Source organism: Beta vulgaris, chromosome 9 (genome assembly GCF_026745355.1).
Source record: "Beta vulgaris subsp. vulgaris cultivar EL10 chromosome 9, EL10.2, whole genome shotgun sequence".
NCBI lineage: Eukaryota > Viridiplantae > Streptophyta > Magnoliopsida > Caryophyllales > Amaranthaceae > Beta > Beta vulgaris.
In genome coordinates, this window is record NC_079210.1 from 28,571,868 (window position 1) to 28,592,367 (window position 20,500).

At 32.8% G+C, this 20,500-nt stretch overlaps 1 protein-coding gene across 3 annotated transcripts; it reads left to right on the plus strand.

Annotated features, from left to right (window-relative positions):
- The first annotated feature begins 15,859 nt into the window (after positions 1-15,859).
- LOC104883193 (F-box/kelch-repeat protein At3g23880) lies at positions 15,860-19,361 on the plus strand. 3 transcript variants are annotated; one of them, XM_010667675.4, is made up of 3 exons: positions 15,860-17,262; positions 17,522-17,574; positions 19,132-19,361. In XM_010667675.4, the coding sequence occupies exons 1-2, from the start codon at positions 15,983-15,985 to the stop codon at positions 17,535-17,537; spliced, it is 1,296 nt and encodes a 431-aa protein (XP_010665977.2). In that variant the 5' UTR covers positions 15,860-15,982; the 3' UTR covers positions 17,538-17,574; positions 19,132-19,361. The 3 variants fall into 3 exon arrangements, with proteins under 3 accessions (XP_010665977.2, XP_048492260.1, XP_010665976.2); XM_048636303.2 differs by lacking the exons at positions 17,522-17,574; positions 19,132-19,361 and adding an exon at positions 17,909-18,248; XM_010667674.4 differs by lacking the exon at positions 17,522-17,574 and having other exon boundaries at positions 15,861-17,262.
- Positions 19,362-20,500: the final 1,139 nt, after the last annotated feature.

Sequence of the window (20,500 nt, forward strand, 5' to 3'; positions counted from 1 at the left end):
GTATCTCTTCTACTTCGTACTATTTCTCTACTGGCACTATTTCTCTACTGGCACTTCTAAGTTGTATTTTGTTGTATTGTACAGCTATAACTTTTGTGGCTGCGATAGTCTTCTCTTACTATATCACATTTCTTTATATGTATGCACATTTCTTTATATGTATGCATGTTGTTGGAAGAAACTTAGGGTTCTGGTTTATGAACTGTTGCATCACAGTACGATAATGTTTGATACTTCTGGTGTACGCTGGTGGTGTACACTGGTGGTAATGAGTATTTTCTTAGAAGCAAATAATGTACCAGAATTCAAGAGGAATGAAGCTCATTTAGCAAATCCTTGCATGTTGAGATCCTACTATTCAGTGTTAACTATGTTCATGTAATTCCTCCATTTCATAATACTCTCTACATTTTTTTATTGTGGGAAGTTCTACATTACTTGCTACACTTTCTTTTTGGGCAATAAAATCTCTCTATCTCTTATCTCTCTATCTCTTTATCTCTCTATCTCTCTCCTCTCATGTGGGTCCCTTTTTTTTACTTTCTACCTCTTTGTTCAAATTTCTACCTCTTTGTTCAAATTTGCCTACGATGTGACGGTGTTCTTCCGATCTTGGGATGCCTAAGCCTTGATTTTTGATGGAGTGAGAACAACTTTGTGAATCTTATTTGAAATCTTGATTGAGACTTTATCTAGTATTACTCTTCTTTTCTAAATGAATATTTGAATGGCTACACGTTGTGCCTTTAGCAAGAATAAGCGTTGTGTTGTTGGCAATGACATAATTTGTGAACCTCATGGGAATTCTTATTCCTTGTTAGTTGTTCCTTGTCATACTTAGTCACCATTGATAACCATTGATAGCAAATGCTTCTGCTATGGCATTCTCGGAGTCGGGTCTCAAGTTGTCATAATCCTAATATTTGTCTCGTCTCTCTACTTGTAGCAAAGCACATTCCTTTCCCCTCCAATGATAGTAGGTCCACAAGTTTCTGAAACCATTTTGAAGGTATTTGGCTTTGTAATTTTTGTCTTGAGATTTGTTAGACCACCATGTCCTCGCTTACTCAGCATTGATTCTCAATGTTAACCCTCCTTTCTTACCTGTGGTTTCATCCCTTTGAAACTACAGATGTAAATAAGTTAGCTCTTTAATTTTGTTTACATATAGACTCCATAAAAAAAGTGTCTCACCTCCACTTCCTCTTGCCTTCTATTATATTATGTTCTGGAAATTTTCTTCTTATTAATGGGTTATGTAATCAGAAACTTATATCATTTCTATCATTTACAAGAGATTACTACAAAAATTAAATATCTGAGAACTTCTATTGAATTCTTCAAGTCTATGAGTTGGTGCCAGAATCTTATAATTCATACTTCCTCCGTTTCTTTTTACTTGCAATGGTTTGACTTTTACACTGTTCACCGACTTTAGTTAGGAAAAAGTATTCATGTAGAATTTTTTTAGATTTGTCTCAATAGATATTTTCTAAATGTTACTTTCATAATTTTTAATTATCTGTAATTAAAGATATTAATGGTTGAAGTTATGCATTGACAACCGTGAAAGTCAAACGGTTACAACTAAAAAGAAACAAAGGAAGTATTATTTGTTGTAGCCAAACTAATGTACATTCTGTGCAAAGTAACTTCTAGTAGGACAGGGTGTTCAGAGAACTACTGCTTTACACTAGATCAATTTTTTTTTTGCTTTTGCATAGTGTCTTGGCTTATCATGTGACCTTGATAATTTCTCTTGCAAAAGTTCCTTTATGTATAGCTGACTCGAGCTACGATCTTCTAGCTCTGAAGACCATCATCATTCAAAGCTTGTCTGAGGAAAGAGTATAGTCATTGGTTGATCCATAAATTGGATCAAGAAAGAGACAATAAAACTCATTAAATAAATAGGAGAGGGAAAAAGAAAGGAGGAGAGAGAGTGTTGCTCAGATCATTCCAACGATCTCAAAATGCTTGGCAAAGGGGAGATCATTGTCACATGTCACAAGGGGAAAGGGGGCTCAAAATGAAGTGGGGTCCATTGCTGCTGCATGGCAGCCATCCAACGCCCCCTCATTTCTCCAATCTAACGGCTAGGATTATTTGTAATTGTTAACGTTGCAAATTTTTGCTACGGACATATTATTACTTTTTAATTTTTTTAAAAAAAAAAAACACCAACAGCTATATTTTTTTTCTATAAATAGAGACTAATATTGAGCTATTTTTACACATCTTATTTTTGAGCTCATTTTGTTATTAAAGTCATCTTTGTTTCCTTCCTTCATTTATCTACTCCCACAAAAATAAATTCTCTCTTAATAAAAATTAGCTATGGATCCCAAAATCGGTAGAAAAAAAACCCTCCAAAATCCAAAAGACCTCAACAACCTCACATTAATCCAAGTTTTCAATCGCCTAGTTCCCAAATTGATCTCAATTCTCAAACTGATCCAAATTTTCATATGGGATACAGCTTAGAAAATATGATTTATCCTACTTAACTTAACCAACAATTTCCACAATATAGTAGTTGAAGATGAACGAGATTCATATTCACTTCATTTTGATCCTAATAATTATAACATACACGCCCTACTACTTCAACGCAAAGGACTTTAGGGACCTCTGATGAGCCCTTCGCATACGGCACTAGTGAAAATCGCATAGCAAGTCTAGAAATATATATATGAACAATAGGGGTCGAGTTCGTGATCAAGTTCTGCATAGACGTCTCAAAGCAGACCTCGTAGAAAATATTTGGCTTAAATTCGGGCAACATGGGGGTTAATTCAACATGACTAAGTTAATTACCGTATCCAATTATGTACAACATTAACGAAATTATTTTTTACTAATAGTTTTAAATCACTAACATAAAATTATTTATATTCAATTATAATTAATTAATTCTTAGATAACTCATAATAAATAAAAAAGATGGGATGGGAAGGAGATTGAGAAGAGAGAATATATGGTGGGGTATGGTAAAAGTAGGAAAGAGAATGTGAAGATCTAAAATTATAGATCATCCATTAGGGGTCAAGAGATCATGAATGAGGTGGAAGAGTGAGAAATGAATAAAGTAATTGATGATCCCAAATTTGGGATCATCTATTGGCCATGCTCTAAAGTAGGCTAAGTAAAGGTTGTGAAGAGTAGTTCTTTTATTTTTGCTTTTGTGTAGCAAAAGGGGCAGGAAGCTTAAATCTAAACATCAAAAACAGCTGGTCAGTCTGAGTACCTAGTTTAGGTTACAAAGCTAGCGTTAGGCGCTTCCCCCTCAGTTTACATACAATGATGAAGTTCAAACATCATTTAGGCTCCGTTTGGTTCAAACATCATTTAGGCTCTGTTTGGTTGGATGTAAACTATTTTCAGTATAAAATGATTTTCATGGAAAATAATTTACAATAGAAAACTCAATTCCATAATTAGTTTTACGTTGTTTGGTTCCATATAAGAATAATGATGAAAAAAAAGAAAAATGAAAGGAAAAGTAAGGAGATAGTGACAGGAGTGTACAAAAGAGATAAGGACAAGGAAAGAAAACAATGTTCGCGTCATTTTGAAGGAAAAATGGTTTTCCATCATTAGAAGAGCAATTTTACTCCTAGAGAAAATGGTTTTACGCTCATTTGCAAACCAAACAATGTAAAATTGAAAAAATAGGAAAACAATTTTCCAAAAAAAATTTACGTCTTATCATACGGAGTCTTAAATTAAAGAAGGAGGAAAATGTTAATTATTTTTTGAGAAAAACATAAGTTTTCGTTTTGGGAGAACTATTTTTCTTGAAAACCTTATAGTTTAAAAAAAATCGGAAAACTTTGATCTCCAACCAAACATTATCTAAATCATTCGCTTTATGCATAAATTGTACTTCAACTGTTTTTTTAGTTGACCCGTTTCTCTTGGGCAAACATGTCAATGCGCTATTAAACTTTTATATGTTTAATGACCAATAAGCAAAAAATACAAAAAATGGATATTTTTAAAATATACATTGAAACAAATATAACAAGATCACACATGACTATATTTTTTCTTAAATACAAATCACAAAAAATAATCAAAGTTACATATGTAAATAGTTTAAAGAGTCTTAAACGGATAATCTAAATAAAAGAAGTATACCCTTTGTGTTTTGTCCTTGGGAAAAAACTACCTCATTTTATTCTAGGTGTGGAAAGTCATTGCAATGAAGGTCTTTTGATTCTCCTTTGCTACCGTTGCCTTGATGACTAGCTCTGAGCCTCTGATTAAGTGTTTATCTGACCCTCCAAGTCAATACTAGTATTGTTACACACTAACTCCTGTTCCTTTTTAATCTAAATATTATTTTTTAACTATTTATTTTTAATAGTTACAATGTTAATTTATTTATTTTTATTCCTCATGTGGTCATTCATCAAATAAATTAATCCACTTAAAATCCTACATTTATTCCATTCTCCACTTTTATAATTTCTCTCTTCTCTCTCCTACTTTTTCACTTTTTTCTTTGTGAAACACCAAGTCAAACCATGTAGATTACATAGGAACGAAAGTAGTTATTCTTTAGGTTAATTAGCTTCAGTTTAGGATGAGTTGCTTTCATGTTAAGTTATTTTGGGTTGGATCATGATTCATGAATTGTATAGTGCTCAATCTAAAAGTGGCAAACATGTAGTAAGTATTCGTGTTCAGTCTCGTTATTATTTTTTATTTTTTTGAAAATATAAACCCAACCATGTAAAATGTAGGATAATTGCATAATATGAGAAATTGGTCTAAATGAGTCGTGTTCGGGTTGATTTTGTCTCGTGTCGTGTAGGTTTCGGGTTTCCTCTTTGTATCTGTGTGTGTGTGTGTGTGTGCCGTGTCAGTAATGACATTTGTATAGTTAAATGCTAATTTAACTTATTAAGTTAATTATTCTGCGGTTATTCTTATTTTATTTGAGTTGGAACAAGAATTTTTATTTGTCATCTTTGTAATATATTTATTTATCTAGTTATATGAAGTTATTATTATATATTTTTTATTTATGAGTATTCTTTTAGGGGAAAAGCTCAAGCTAGATTAATCAAGGGACAAATTGTCATGAGAATATAGAGAGCCAGCTCTTGAGCAGAGTGTATTTGTTCCACGCCAAAAGGAACTAGCTTAGCTAAGTGATGAGCAAGAAAGTTACGATCTATTTCACATGAGACCAGACTAAGGAATTAAAGCAAGTACAAGAGGATAAAATATTAGACAAAACATAATCTAAATCTGAGAGATAGAGAGAAGTCTTCCGGAGCCTATTGATAATAGCTTGACAATCAGATTCAACAATCACGTTCTCCAGTCCAAACCTTTTCCCTAAACTCACGCCCATCTCAATAAATTTGGCTTTCGCTATTTCTGGAGTCCAATAAACACGAACTCGACGCAAAGCTGCAAAACCAATTGAACTTCACCTAAGTGGTCACGAGCAATAACACCAAGTCTAACCCATCCTTCAACCTCGAGTGATGCGTCCACATTAATCTTGAAACTGGCTCGCGATGGAGGGCTCCAAATACGAGCACTTGGTACATCAGCAGCGGGGCAATGATAAATTCCCTTAGAGTACTTACCATACTCTTCGGTCACATCTCTCATCTCGGTTCAACAACACATGGTTTGGAGTAGTTTTTTCATTGAAGATTTCATTGTTTCTCTCTCCCCAATGCACCAGAAAAACACCTTTTATCCTCATCCTCATGTGATACTGCTTCCATTTCTCAACCAAATCGCACATGGTTTTACAACCACTATCATCACGCAACAAAGAGCAGCCACTGTCCAACCAAACTTTATCAAACTGCGGGCAGTGAAGGATAGCATGCTGGGCTTATTCATTCTCGCCACAGCCCAAGGGCTCTCCACAACTTTAATAAGGTGTCAATGGAACAAAAGAGTACGAGTAGGCAATGTATGAGTGCATAATTTCCATAAAATATGACGAACTTTGGGGCTTACTTCAAGACTCAATAATTCAACCCAAGCATTGTGAAAATTATCCAAGTTGCACCCTTTCCCAAGCATATATGCAGTTTTGACAAAATAATGCCCATCTTTTGTTAAGGCCCACGTCAACGCATCATTAGGAGAGGAAGAGTTTAAAGGTATTACAAGTATACACTTCTTATCATGTTTGATTAAACACCTCATCAATAACATATAAGCGCCACTCCATATTATGCATGTTAATGAGATAATTCACCGAAGTAACATCATCCTTTGAGGAGAGCTAATGTACTTAACCATTTTCATCCACAATCCATGGTGCCTCCCAAATATTAATGTCCAAACCATTTCCCACCCTCCAAACCAAACCCTCTTTTACCAGAGCTTTTGCACTCCATATACTTCTTCAAGAGTAGCTATAAGAGTAGCCAATAGAGGCATCAATAAAATGACAAGATGGAAGTACTTAGCCTTTATTACACGTCCAAAAAGAGAATCTGGAGCATGAATAAGGCGCCAAGCGCGACGGCCTAGCAGGGCATCGTTAAAGACCGCGAGATCTTTGAAACCCATGCCTTCGAGGCATTTTAGAGTGCACATTGTCTCCCAATTTTCCCAATGAATCTTCCTCCTTGCATCTGAACTCCCCCACTAAAAACGTGCCATAGCAGCTTGAATTTTATGGATGATCATAGTAGGGAATTTATAAACTCCCATGAGATAGGTGGGGATTGGTTGAATGATTGCTTTCAATAGAACTTATTTCCCGGCTCTCGATAATAATTTTTCCTTCCAACCTTGGAGTATGTTTCAAATTCTATCAATTAGAGAATCAAAAATTATTTTCTTTGATCTTCCCGCAATAGAAGAGATACCAAGGTATTTCTCATGCTTATCAACCTGCCGTATCTTCAGAATTCCCATAAGGACATCTTTTTGCTCAACACTTACCCCTTTACTGAAAGAGACCTCTGCTTTTTCAAAATTAATTTTTTGTACAGATCCATCTCATATCTGTTGAGAATCTCAATTATTTAGTTGCATTCCTGACGGGTGGTTCTTGTAAAAAGTAAACCATCATCTACAAAAAGAAGATCGAGAAATTTACGGCTCACTACGGCAGGCCTTAGCACCATAGATCAGTTTCTCTTGAGAATTTTCTATGAATCATCTTAGAAAATACATCAACAACCAAAATAAAAGAGATATGGAGAAAGGAGGTCACCTTGTCGGAGACCTCTATTAGGGATAATAGAACCACATACACCTCCATTGATGATGAAAGAATAAGAGATTGAATACATACATAAATAGGCAAATATATGTATTAACAAATGTGCAAGTCAAACTAGAAAAATCAATAAGGAATATAGGGAGTATAACATGTTCTCTATAAAGTACACTAATTAGGATTTACATATACAACATTTATAAATTAAAATGTGTTGTAAGTTAACATATTACATGTATATATATATATAAATATATATATATATATATATATATATATATATATATATATATATATATATATATATATATATATCTATAGAAGGGAGTTCAGATGAGAATGCATACTTACATGATAAATGAAAATGAAGTTTATGTTTTATAAACCTTATGAATAAATGATGTAACTTTAATGAAAAAGTGACGTAACTTCGAATAAAAGAATATTAGGAAAAAAAATTTCAAAAAGTTCAAAAAAAAAAAAAATTTGGGCTCAAATTTTTTTTAGGGGGTATAACTCAATAAACAAGTGTTGTAACTCTAACCCAATTGTGTGGTTGAGATTCATTCTCATTTCTCATGTAAAGAGCATTCTCACTTGATCTTGCCCCTATATATATATATATATATATATATATATATATATATATATATATATATAAAACAAGGTTCATTTTGCTTACGTGTCAAGCCAGCATTATTCAATGTTCACTTCGCCTACGTGTCATGCTACTACTACATCTGCCACGTGTCATTGCCAAATTCGACACTCTATTATATACAAAAATTCTGATGTCACATGGCGTGATAATTTCCTTCCAAAAAAAACTACCTTGAAATCAAACAATGATATTACTGTGGGAATTTAAACAACTACCTAAATTATAGCTACCGGTCAAATATAATTAAATATTTTTTTATTTAAAATTCAAAATTCACCCACCAAGAATTGTTATTATAGTTGCGGAATAATAAAGGTAAAAAATGTTAATTACTCTTATATAAGATGTTTATGTATCACACCCTAATATAAACTGATTGTCCAGAAAATTAGAATGTGCATTCATCCTAATTTCAATTTCAATTCTAAATTCCTAAATGACAGTTATACTACTAATATATTAAATTAATTTTCACTAACTGTTAAAATTTAGAATCTTGATTTTTTCAATAGGTTTCTCACTCACTAACTGTAATAAATTAGAATATTTTCTATAGATTGGCATAGTCACTATTTCATTTCAACCTCATGTTATTGTTTCAAATAATTTGAATTTTGATTCTTCCCACTCACTGTTATCAATTTTAGGAATTATATGACTCATTTTAGTATTATAATTATAAGATATAACTAATTGCTAAAAACTACATGCAAACATAAAATCATGGAAATTTCATCATAATTAGTCAAAAATCATTTTTTTAAAAATAAACTTACAAATAATTCCAACCTATATTGACCCATTTAGAAAATTTCTTCGAACTCCACTCAATCCAACTCCTTCACAGATTTGTGATTTTGCATGCGGTCTTTAAATCTTCTTCACTTTGTAGATGGAATGATGTACACCTTGGTTGCATTAAGGGATTATAGTAACCATGCTTCAAATGAAAGAACATAAAGATAATCAAAGGCTTAATTTCTTTACAAAACCCACATGCGTGAGTTTTATAATTGTTGTTGTTGCAAAAGTCGATGACTTGAGAAGATAACAATTCAAGATGTTGGAGTATAATTTTGATTGATAATTTGTGGCTTTAAAGTATAAAAATGTAGCTACTTATAAATGAGAGATTGTAATTTGATTTGCTTGAAGGCTCTAGATTTTAGAAGATGAGTAGGCGTATTTTTTGGACTTAATTTTTGGAGGGTTTTGATGGAAAATCAAAGAGGAAGAAGAATGGCTGTTGGTAATGGATAATTGTTCATAAAAAGTTTAATATATGGTACATCAATATAAGGAATAGGAAGAAAGAATGCATCTCATTTAAGTTCCCTGAATAATCTGAATACAAACAATTGTATAAGTTTGCTATAAAGTGTAACAACTTATAAAGTATTGTATATAAAGCTTGATATAAAGAGTTGAAAATAAAGTCTGATATCTTATTGTATAAGTTGATATTAAGGTTATATAAAAAAAATACAATTTTTAAACATATTACTATGGTTTTTATTTTTTGATGTATACATAACTAATTATAGGTTAAAAAATTGGGTTTTCTCTTTTGATGCATAATGTACGTACTTGATATATGATGTATGCTTTTAGATATAGTTGAAGAATATTTTTGTGGACTGTGCTACATAACAATAAGAAAAAAAATTATATTCTTAACTCATAAGAGCCCTTTATTGGATATATCTAACAGTACGACCAATCATAATTTCAGTACTAAAAATCATACAAGAGTTATTGACTTGGTGCTCGAAATCTAGATCCTAATTTCATAAGGAGCGTCTTAAGGAAAGATATATAAATGAAATATATTGTCTATTTGATAAATAAACTCACATGTTTTTTTAAAAAAATGATGGAAAACGTAATCACTCTTTACTTTGATTAAATAATATTTAATACATTGGCTTAATTATAATATTTCGGTAAATATTTATGAACTTTACAACATATTTTTGGCGAAACTATCATAAAATCTTATATTTATCATTCCCATGTAATTTGCAGGGGTCAAAAACCTATACTAAAAATTTTCAACAAATTTATTAGTAGCATATATTATCTCCACTCACACATGAGAACCATGGTATTAGGGGGCTATTCTTTGTTTTTGTGTGTAAAGAAATTGATATAGACATTTAAAATTGACTATAAGGAACAATGGCATAAAATTACGTGAGTTTAAAGTATCTACGAGACAAGTTTTACCGCTAAAAAGTTAGTTAAAGTTAAATAAATGACTCTAAGCAGGTCCATTTTTTATAAGGCCCGTTCTAATAAAACAAGAACAATCATACTACTAATTATAGATAATTCACAAGTCATAATCTTACAGCACAAGGTCGTAAGCCAGTTTTAAACTATTCTCATTACAAGATTCTAATTTTTTGATCACAAAGCCATAATAAATATTTCAACCTAAAATTACGAGATACACCTCATTCACGAGATGTTGGAATGTAAATATAGAAGTTTGAAATTGTTCTACAATACAATTCTAAAAATCGAAAAGAATATGAAAAAAAAGATCATATGGTGATTAAGAAATAAAAGGCAAATCAAGAAAAAAAATACCATATTTGTATAATTTTCTTGAGTGATTGCTCTTTAAATTAATTTTTTCACTTAGAAATTTAGAGATAACCCCATTCACTTTGATGAAAATCATGCTATATAAACTTTGAGATTGTTTTATAATACAATTTGGATAATCATATCATTAAAAAAAATTTGTAATAAGATAGTTTAATAAGAGAGAGGAGTTGAGCGAAACTGCAGAAAGCAAGGAGTGAAAGTTGTTGCATGATTGAGTGACAGTAGTGCTGCGCATTGTGTTTTTATATGAGCCTCTGTATAAAACGATAGGCAGAACAAAAGCTTCTTCTTTTAACTTTTTTTGTTTTAAGAAAGTTTTTTTGCTAAGCAAGTAATAAAATTAATTAGAGCAAATAGTTACAACCTAAAACCAACTAAGAGAAAGCAAACCTTTGCTAAGCAACAAAAAAAAAGTTGGTTGGTCACATGTGTTATCATGACATTAGCTACATCAATCACTGAACATACGGGTCGTAAGTCGGTTTTAAAATTTATTTTTAATACACGATATGATTATGAAAACTTGAAATCAACCAGCTACTATTCAAATCATGATTTTAGGAGAAACATCCTAAAATCTTAAATTTATAAACAAAGTATTCCCCCGCATTTTAACGTGTTTTTTGTTTCATTTACGTAATTATAAATGTATATATCACGATTACGATATTTTTAAAGTTCAAAATGTTGTAACAAAGGATTTTATATATATTAAGTATAATTTTACTTTTTATATTCTTTTAATCTTAAATACATGGACATGGATTCTAATAATCACGGATTCAATATATTTCGAATAAATACAACTACTTAATATACAAAATAATGTTGTCGTACATTATACACGGCTCCAAATCATTTCTACATAAAACCTCCCGTGCATTTTTGCACGGGTGGAAAGCTAGTATATATATACACACACACACACACACACACACACACACACACATGTACTCTCTCCTCTCCCACACAATCATATAAAACATTAAACAATAAAAATGTGTGTTTCAAAACTCGAACTCTCTCCTCCCAAAAACAATCATATCAAACATTAGATAATAAAAATGTGTGTGTCAAGACTCGAATCCATGAGCTCTCATATCAAACAATAGTCATGTTGGTATTTGTGAGGGAAAAAAAAATCATTTAAATACAAGATAATATTTCTATTTTTGAAGACTTCAAATGCACATTACTAAATAATACGGGGCGTATCGCTCGAGACAAAAACTAGTTTTTTATTCATAAAGTATAATTTATTTTATTACAATATTGCCACTGAGATATGACATTTTTATGCATAACCATTTGAGATTTGACATTTCTCATTAAAGTTTTTTTTTTTAAAAGAACTTCAAAATATAACCAAACAAATTTGAATACAAACCAATCTCCAAACCGGGCACATTAATATTTCAATTTGTTTAATATTTGGAACATTTCGTGTATCCGACCAAAGTATTACTTCTCCGCAAATTAGATCCTGGGGAAGGGAGTAGGATGAGCATCCTACACCTTCCCTAAAATGACGTCGTTTTATGTTTTAGGGGGGCCAAAATTTTGACTGGCTTTTGGCAGTTTTTTTGAAAGTGGGCCAGCTCCCCCATTTCAAGCTTTTGTACTTTGTTGCTTACATCACTCACTCATTCACTCTCTTTCTCTCTCATTTATTTTTCAAGAACCATTTTAATTCTCTCTCTCATTTATTTTGTTCTTCATTTATTTCTCCCTGATTTTCATTTATTTCTATCATAAAGTCACAAAAGTTGATATTTGATTTTATTTTTTGTTTTGCATTTTTTATGTACTCAATTTATATGGGGGATATAAATGGAAATGATGGAATTTCAATTGATAATGTTATTTTTTCTAATGTAATGGGAGATTTTGGTGATGGAGAAGAAAGGAAGAAGATGAATTACCAGGAAATTCTGGTATTTATTTGTTGAAACAATTTTTTTGATGTACAAATGCATATGGTTTGTTGTACAATAATATACGAGTGTACATTTTGTATTTTTCAGTGATCAAAGTAATGACCATCAGTGTATATTGTGATTTATCCTTATTATGTTGGTTGTGGTACCTTTTTTGATTACTAGCTCCACCTACAGTTGCATGCAGATGTACGTAACTTGTACATTTAGTCATATACAGTGAACACTAAGACAATTGTAATGTACACAGAACAAGATCAGCTCTATAAAATAACTTGAACATCTAGTCATAACAACATTGTACATTCAGGTTTAGTAATTGAACAATCTTGCTAGAACATTTGTACATTGCGTCATATCCAGTGAACATTCAATCAAACAATAATGTATATATTTTGAGTTATAACCAGTGAACAATATCAGCTTCATAAAATACCTTGAACATTCAGTCATAACAACATTGTACATTCAAGCATAGAAATTGAACAATCTTGCTATAACAGTCTACATTGAGTCATAACCAGTGAATATTCAATAAAACAATATTGTACATTGAGTCATATCCAGTGAGCATATTGAATTTCATCACTTTGAATTGTGACACCTGGAGCACTATGAGGTATGAGACTGTAATTGTACATATTGAATTTCATCAGTGAACAAACATAAACGCACCAGTGTACAAAGAAACAAAGATGACAAATTACTCACTTGACATCAGTTTTAGGAATTGGGTTACTTTCAACTGGCGGACTGTCATTGTACATTTTGATTTTGTTAATGAACAACCACGAAGCCAATAATTTACAAAGAAACATAATACAATAAAAGTATACATTTGGCATCCTAGCTACATGTAATGTTTCATTCTCACTTGTGGGACTGTTAGTGTCATTGTACATATATTGAGTTTTAATGAACAACCATAGTCTATCATTTGTACCTTTACCCCAGTAATGTACAATCAATTTCACTTAATATACAACAATATAAATAATAAAAAGTAATCACGGTTTGTTTGCAAGTTCATAAAAATAACAACATGGTTCATATGTTTATTGGAAGTCCATTATTGTACAACAGAAAGATTAATAATGTAAGTCAATTGTTCAAATCAAATTCCATCATGCACCCCCACAAAATCGCCAATAACAAATAATAAACAATAACAGACATCCAAAATACAATCCTTGTGATATAATGAACAATGTGATAACACATAATGAACAATACAGACATTCAAAGTAGAGGTTCAAATATTTCTTCAGATTTTTCCCCATTGCTCTCAAAAGGGTGGCCAATGGTATTTCTTCACTTTGTGTTCTTGCAATAACCCCAAAAAAAACGATATTTAGTAACTAGAGGACGAAATTTAAAAAACGAAATCATTAAACATGGAAAGAGGAGAAAATTACTTAATTGTTGGGATATTGAACGAAATTTGGGGTATTGTATGAAATATTTGCAAATTTTATGACTAATTTTTGGGATGCTGGAAGATAATTATAGTGGATTGGAAATATGAAGGTTACAGAGGTTATGGAGTTTTTGAATTTTTTGAAAAGAGAAAATGTAGAGGGAAGTGAAATGATGGAGGTTGAGTGTGGGAAAGTGAGTAGTGAGATGGTGGTTTACCCACATATAATGGTGAACAATAACTGTCAAATCAATTACTTTTTGAATTTTCGACATATACAATGAAAATAAGGGAAATGCACATTAACTGTCACCTCAATTACTTTGTTGCATGTTTATTTAGGCCTGTCAATCAGGTCGGGTTGGGTCGAGTTCGTGTTCGGGTCAAGTAAAATCGGGTTGAAAACCCCTAACCTGAACCTGATCTGTTTTAATTTTCGGGTCAATATTATCAACCCTAACCTGATCTGAAAATTATCGGGTCAACCTGACCTGGTCTCTTTAACCTGAATTTTTTTAAAACGGGTTGTAAATGGGTCAACCTGAACCTGTTTAACCCAGTTTTTTCAGGTTGACCCGACCCATATAACTGATTTTTTTTTTTCAAAATAATTGCATAGTTCATAATTGGCACTAGCATTTGGGCTTTGAAATTTCGTCAAAGTATTAGCTAACCAAGTTTATACTTGGCAATATTACATACTTCTACCAAGTTCTAGTTAACCAAATTCATACTTGGCAATATTACAAAACAATTTAGCAAAGTTTTACAAAATAAAACAACAATAATGTATCCTTAATGTTTTAGACTTATACAACCACAAGTCCACAACTCAAACAAACATTGTTGAGGTTTCAGTGTTTCACAGCATTTGTAGTCAATCTCCTCCTCTGCATTTGTAGAAAATAAATAACAGAACGTTAAATAGAGAATTAAACAAAAAACAAAAAATTAAACAAAAACAAAAAACAGAACAGTAATATTAATTGGTAGGAAAAAGAGAAAATAACATAGAAAAATAACACTAAACAGAAAAATAGCATATAGAAATTAAACAAAAATAAATGTCAGAACATTAAACAGGAAAAAAAATAAAGAACATTAAACAGAAATTAAACAAAAAAATAGAAAACTAAACAAAAAAAAAAAAACAGAAGATTAAACAGAAAATAACATAGAAAAATAAATGACAAACTACGAAAAAAACGAAAGACAAAATATGAAAATAACATAAATAAGTAAATATCAGAAATAAATGACAAAATACGAAAAAAGGGTCAAAATACGAAAACCACATAAATAACAAAAAATAGCAGAAAAAAATGAAAAAAAAAATAAAGGACAAAATAAAAAAAATTGACAAAATAAGAATACCTGATGTTGAAGAAGAACAGCAAATTGCGAGACTTTGCGAGGCGAAGAAGAGCAAATGTTGAAGAAAAGCAACGAAATTGCACTTTGCGAGACGAAATTGAGAGACTTATTGCGACTTTGCGAGACGAAGAATATCAAATGTTGAAGAAGAGCACCGAAGAAGACTGTGTGAGAGAGAGTGAAAGACTGAGAGATTTCGTCTATGAGAGAGAGTGAGAGGCGTTAGAAATTTAGGGTTAGGACTTAGGAGAGAGAGAGTTGAGACAGAGAGTGAAAGACTGAGAAATTTAGGGTTATGACTTTATGAGACTAAGAGAGAGAATGAGAGGCAGCGTTAGAATAATAGTTATTGGGCTGGGGAAGTCTTTGGGCTGGGCAAAGTGGCAAACGGCCAAACACTAATATTTTTTTTTCTTAGTTTAATCATTCGTATCAGGTCAGGCGGGTCAATATCAGGTCAGAAAATTCGACCTGAACTTGACCCATTTAACTTTCAGGTAGAGTTCAGGTCGACCCATTTAACTAATCGGGTTGAAAACCTCAACCCAAACCCGCTATTTTCAGGTCGGGTTCGGGTCAAGTTGGGTCAGCATTTACCAGGCCTAAGTTTATTGGTACATTTTAATTTTCTTGTCTTTGCGTTTTGGAGCTGAACATCTACTTATTGTTACTTCTCACTCTTAACTTCGCTCGCCCTTTCCACTCTCTTCATCTTCCTTCACTCGTTCCAACAAAACTCAAACAAAGTCCACATTCTAAGCTTGATTTTAATGGCAGAAGAAGAACAAATTCAAACCTATAATTCTGACAATAAAACCAAAAAACCATTTTTATCTCTTCAAGTTTACCGCAGAAAAATCCGCCCAAAATCAGATCACAGTTTACCCGAAGAATTGGTGATTGAAATCCTCAAACGCATACCAGTTTCATCACTACTTAGATTTATGTGCGTCTGCAAATCATGGTACTCTCTTATAAAAAATCCATCTTTTATTTCTGCTCATTTATCCCATCAATCTGATCCCACCTCCAAAAATGGCATTTCAACAATTTACAGTGTTCCATTTCAATTTTTCTTGCATAATGTTGATGAAGCTTTAGATAATTGGGTTGAAATTGATTCTCCTGTTGGATATGTGAACTTAATTGTGGGTTGTTGTCATGGTGTAATTTGTTTGTATGATTATTGGTCTCGTGGTTTTAGTCCTTTGGTTTTGTGGAACCCTTCAATTAGAAAAGCATTCACTCTTCCTTTTCCAGTGTCGAAGACGGCATTTTCAGGAACAGATTTCACAGTTGTAGATGAGGGTTTTGGGAAATATGTTTTGCCGAATTTTACCTTAGGGTTTGGGTTTGATCCCATTTCAAAGGAGTATAAGGTTGTTAGGGTTTTTTATAATTGGGAGTCGGGAAGTCGTGTTACGTATCTTCAAGCCGATGTTTGTAGCCTTAGCAAGGGTGATTGGAGGACGGTTCATTCTTCTGTTGAGGGTGGCAAGTTTGTTATAAAGTGTAGGGGGGTGTATGTGAATGGGGTAATACATTGGATGTGTAAGAAGAAACTTGGTAATAATGTGTTTGTAAAGACGGTTTTGGCTTTTAATCTGGCCAATGAAAAATTTAGTCAAATTCTTTTGCCAAGTCCCCTGTCAAGTGCGGTATTGTTATCAGTGAAAGTTGTTGAGGATAAGCTCGCTGTGTCGTGTACCGGTGATGCCAGCAATGTATGGGTGATGGAGGAATATGGTATGGCAAAATCGTGGAGAAAGCTTCTCAATTTTCATATAGGAGATAATGTCGGTACAGTTTTAGGTGCTAGGGTTGCTAAGGATGGTAAAATTGTGGTGACAACATCTGTTGGAAATTGGATTTCATGGGATCCTAGTAATGAGAAGTTGGAGAACCTTGCTCTGCCCGTCCTGGAGCCAGATTATGTGGATACTTATGTCCGGAGTCTTGTTTTACTTGGATTCAAAAATCAAGCTTTGCGTTGCAGGAAACTCCCTTTGAAGAAGAAAGTGCGGAAAAGATTAACAGCTCATAAGTATAGGTAATGTCAAATTTATATCTATTAATTTTGTTTATAAAAGAAGTTATTTGCACTCGGAGTTCATATGTCATGATCAATATAATGCTGCTTGTGGCTCTTGTTTTACAAGTACGCGGTAAAGATGTGAATATTATGGTCTTAGAATTGTATGCCTATTTCAATTATTGCATTTATTCATATATGTTCTGTCTGCAATATAATATGAGTCTTTGATGATTGCTTGTCAGACACCTGACCATGAGATATTTGAATTTTGTAGGTTTAGGATCCCATGAAATCCAATTTCCCATGAACATGCCTTTTAATAGCAGGGTTAGTAATTAGATAATAGCAGTAGTTCTTGTTCAAATCATGTGGAAATGCTTATACTTTTTAGCCATTTGTACTGGGCAATGTGGGACAGATACCTATACTGTGTATTTAGTTTTTACTATCTTACAAAAATAAATTGAAATGTTTTTCAAAGAGAAAAAAGCTAAGTATCTTTTATTTTCTCTTTTATTTATGTGAAGCGACCCAATGAAGGTCAGTGACATATCATTATAGTTAGCACCTTAACGAATGACATGTTTCTTGTCAAATGATATTAGTGCTTATTAATCTTTGATTAAACGAGCTATTATTTGTCTTGAACTACTCCTATTAGACTGGCAGGTAAATGACAATATTAATCACCGTACTAGCATGATTTGGCTGATTAACTGCAAAGTGTTTTTGGAGCTATTCCTCGGCAAATGATACAACTACACCTGTGCTTCTTGATTCTTTTATTCAGCTGGCTGTTATCTGTTGGGAGCTGATTTTGTTAGATTGGGAGGTAAAGCTGGACTACCAAGCTTGCACTGATAACCTTGTAAGAAAACTTTGATTACAGCTTAAACAAATTGGAGTGCCCTACTACTAAGATATGGAATTTCATAAAGCAGATACAAGCAGAAAACAGAAAATCAAATGGTTAGAAGAGAGAGAGAGAGAGAAAGAGAGAGAGAGGGGTTGGGGGGGGGGGGGGGGGGAGGGAGGGAGGAAGGAAGATCTGCAGCAGACTGAAGCCAAATGCAAGGTCATCCCTTAAAAAACACAGTTCCCCTATGTTCAATCTTGATTCGTTAACTTCCTTTTTTAAGTTGCTTAACACTTAATCATTCCTTTAGGGTTGGTTTCTGTATTCGAGACTAGTCTTCATAGAATCATCCCTTGCACCATGTTTACGCACTGTCAATTCTATCACACTATTTTGGTTCTAACGAACATGCCTTTTAAGTAGAACTGGCAGGGTTATTGCTCTCATCTTTTTGTTCCAGGCTGTCTTTATCTGAAGAGAGGGCAGAGGGGGGGGGGGTGGAGGGTGCTGGTTGTTGACTTGTTATGTATCCTTCTAAGTTGCTCAAAGTTGCTATGTGAGTAGGGAGTTTGTTATGATACAAACAAACATTGCGTGGGAGTTGTTAGAGTGGAGGAATCCATGAAGAAAGTTCCATTACCATACTTCACTACTTAAGAGGTGGCAATTGGTATCGAGTGTTATGATGAAAATCACATATATGGGAATGTGATTTCATTACCCTTGTAATGAGTAGGGGAGTTTCCTTACAAAATAACTCGTGATTTCATGATCATTATCGCCATTTAGCACGAGCTACCAAACAGGCTATAATGGTCATTCCATGTTAATGGGTTCAATCCATTGTTTTCTATAATTGGCTGTATAGTCATTCCATGTCAATGGTTCATCCCATTTTTGTCTACAATCTTGATTCGCAGCTTTTATTAGGCATTACCGCATTAGTCTTAGAGAAGTTTTGGTCCAAAATTCATTTAAGGAGTTCACTTCAGGACTTTTCAGATTAACATAGTTTCGTATGTGATCAGGAGTTATCTGAGCATGCTACAGCTAATAAGGAGCGAAGATTTCCGGAACTGAGCAGCTTAATGGGCTATATGTATTGTGAATTTCTTAGTCTTATTATTAGATTCTCTACCCCTGGCCTACCTCCTCGGAACTGTATACGTTCAGCATTTAATGTTGTATACATTCTGCATCCACGGTTGTATTTCAACATGTAAAACTGTACTTTTATTAATCTAACCTCTTAGAGCAACTCCAATAGTGCAAAAGAACTTGCTAGCAATTTTGCAAAATACTTAGCTAGTTGCTTAACCATTGGAGCACAAAATGAAATTTTGCTTTGCTAAGCACATTGGCGCTATAGAGCAAATTGACTTAGCCAAAATGTTGGGTCCCACACAACAAATTGCTTTTTAATAAGTAATAATTTATATATTAAAAAAGAGAAAAAAGTGATTGTGGGACCTACCTAAGCAACAAAATAGTTTAGCTAAGCCACTAAAGGGAAGTTGGCTAAAGATAGAATTAGCTAAGGAAAATGATGTGGCATCTTTAGCCAAGGATTATTTTAGCTAACCATTGAAGTTGCTCTTACAAGTTACAATAGAATTTGGAAACTCTATGGTTCGATTTTGCTGCTCCCGTCTTTTTTTTTTTTTAAAAAAAAAACAAACTTTGAATTTCATAGTGGTGCCGACAACCTTTTGTTGGGAGGTTGCTTAATGAACGGGTTATTCCCACTGTTCTCAAATAGACTTTCGATTTCTCTTTTCCATGTTTGTCAATGTATATTTTGTATCATTAATATTTAGTTACATATTAGCAAAAATCATAAGAGTTTGATTTTTGTAATATATTAAACTAGCTTTTGGACCTGTGCATGATGTATGGGAATTTTTTAGTTCATAAGTATGATTTTTTTTGGCAATTGAATATCTTTCTCTATCTTAATCATATGGATCCCTCTTATATTTCTCTCTATCGATCTCATCTCCTTTATTCTTGTACCCCTCATGTTTCCTTTATTTTAGATCAGAGGACGTACTAATAACTTTTATCTTTATGGTACAATAAACTTAGTAAATAATTTTTTTAATATTTTTTAACACCTAGATTAGGTTTTCGTTAGATAATTCAGCAATTTGTGTTGCTAAACGTACTTTCTCCTTAAACCAGTCCTCAAGTTATTTCCCTAAATCATATACCCAATTCCAAAATAAATATAAGTAAGATTTACCCCCCTTATCTCTAAATGCTAACTTCACGAGTCACACTCATTATCCATTCCGCTGAATTTTCTCATCCATTAAAAAATAAAAAACATCCAATAAAATTCTTAATCCCAGTCTTTCTTCCTTGAATTTAAATAAGAAAACATCAATTTTTGACAGT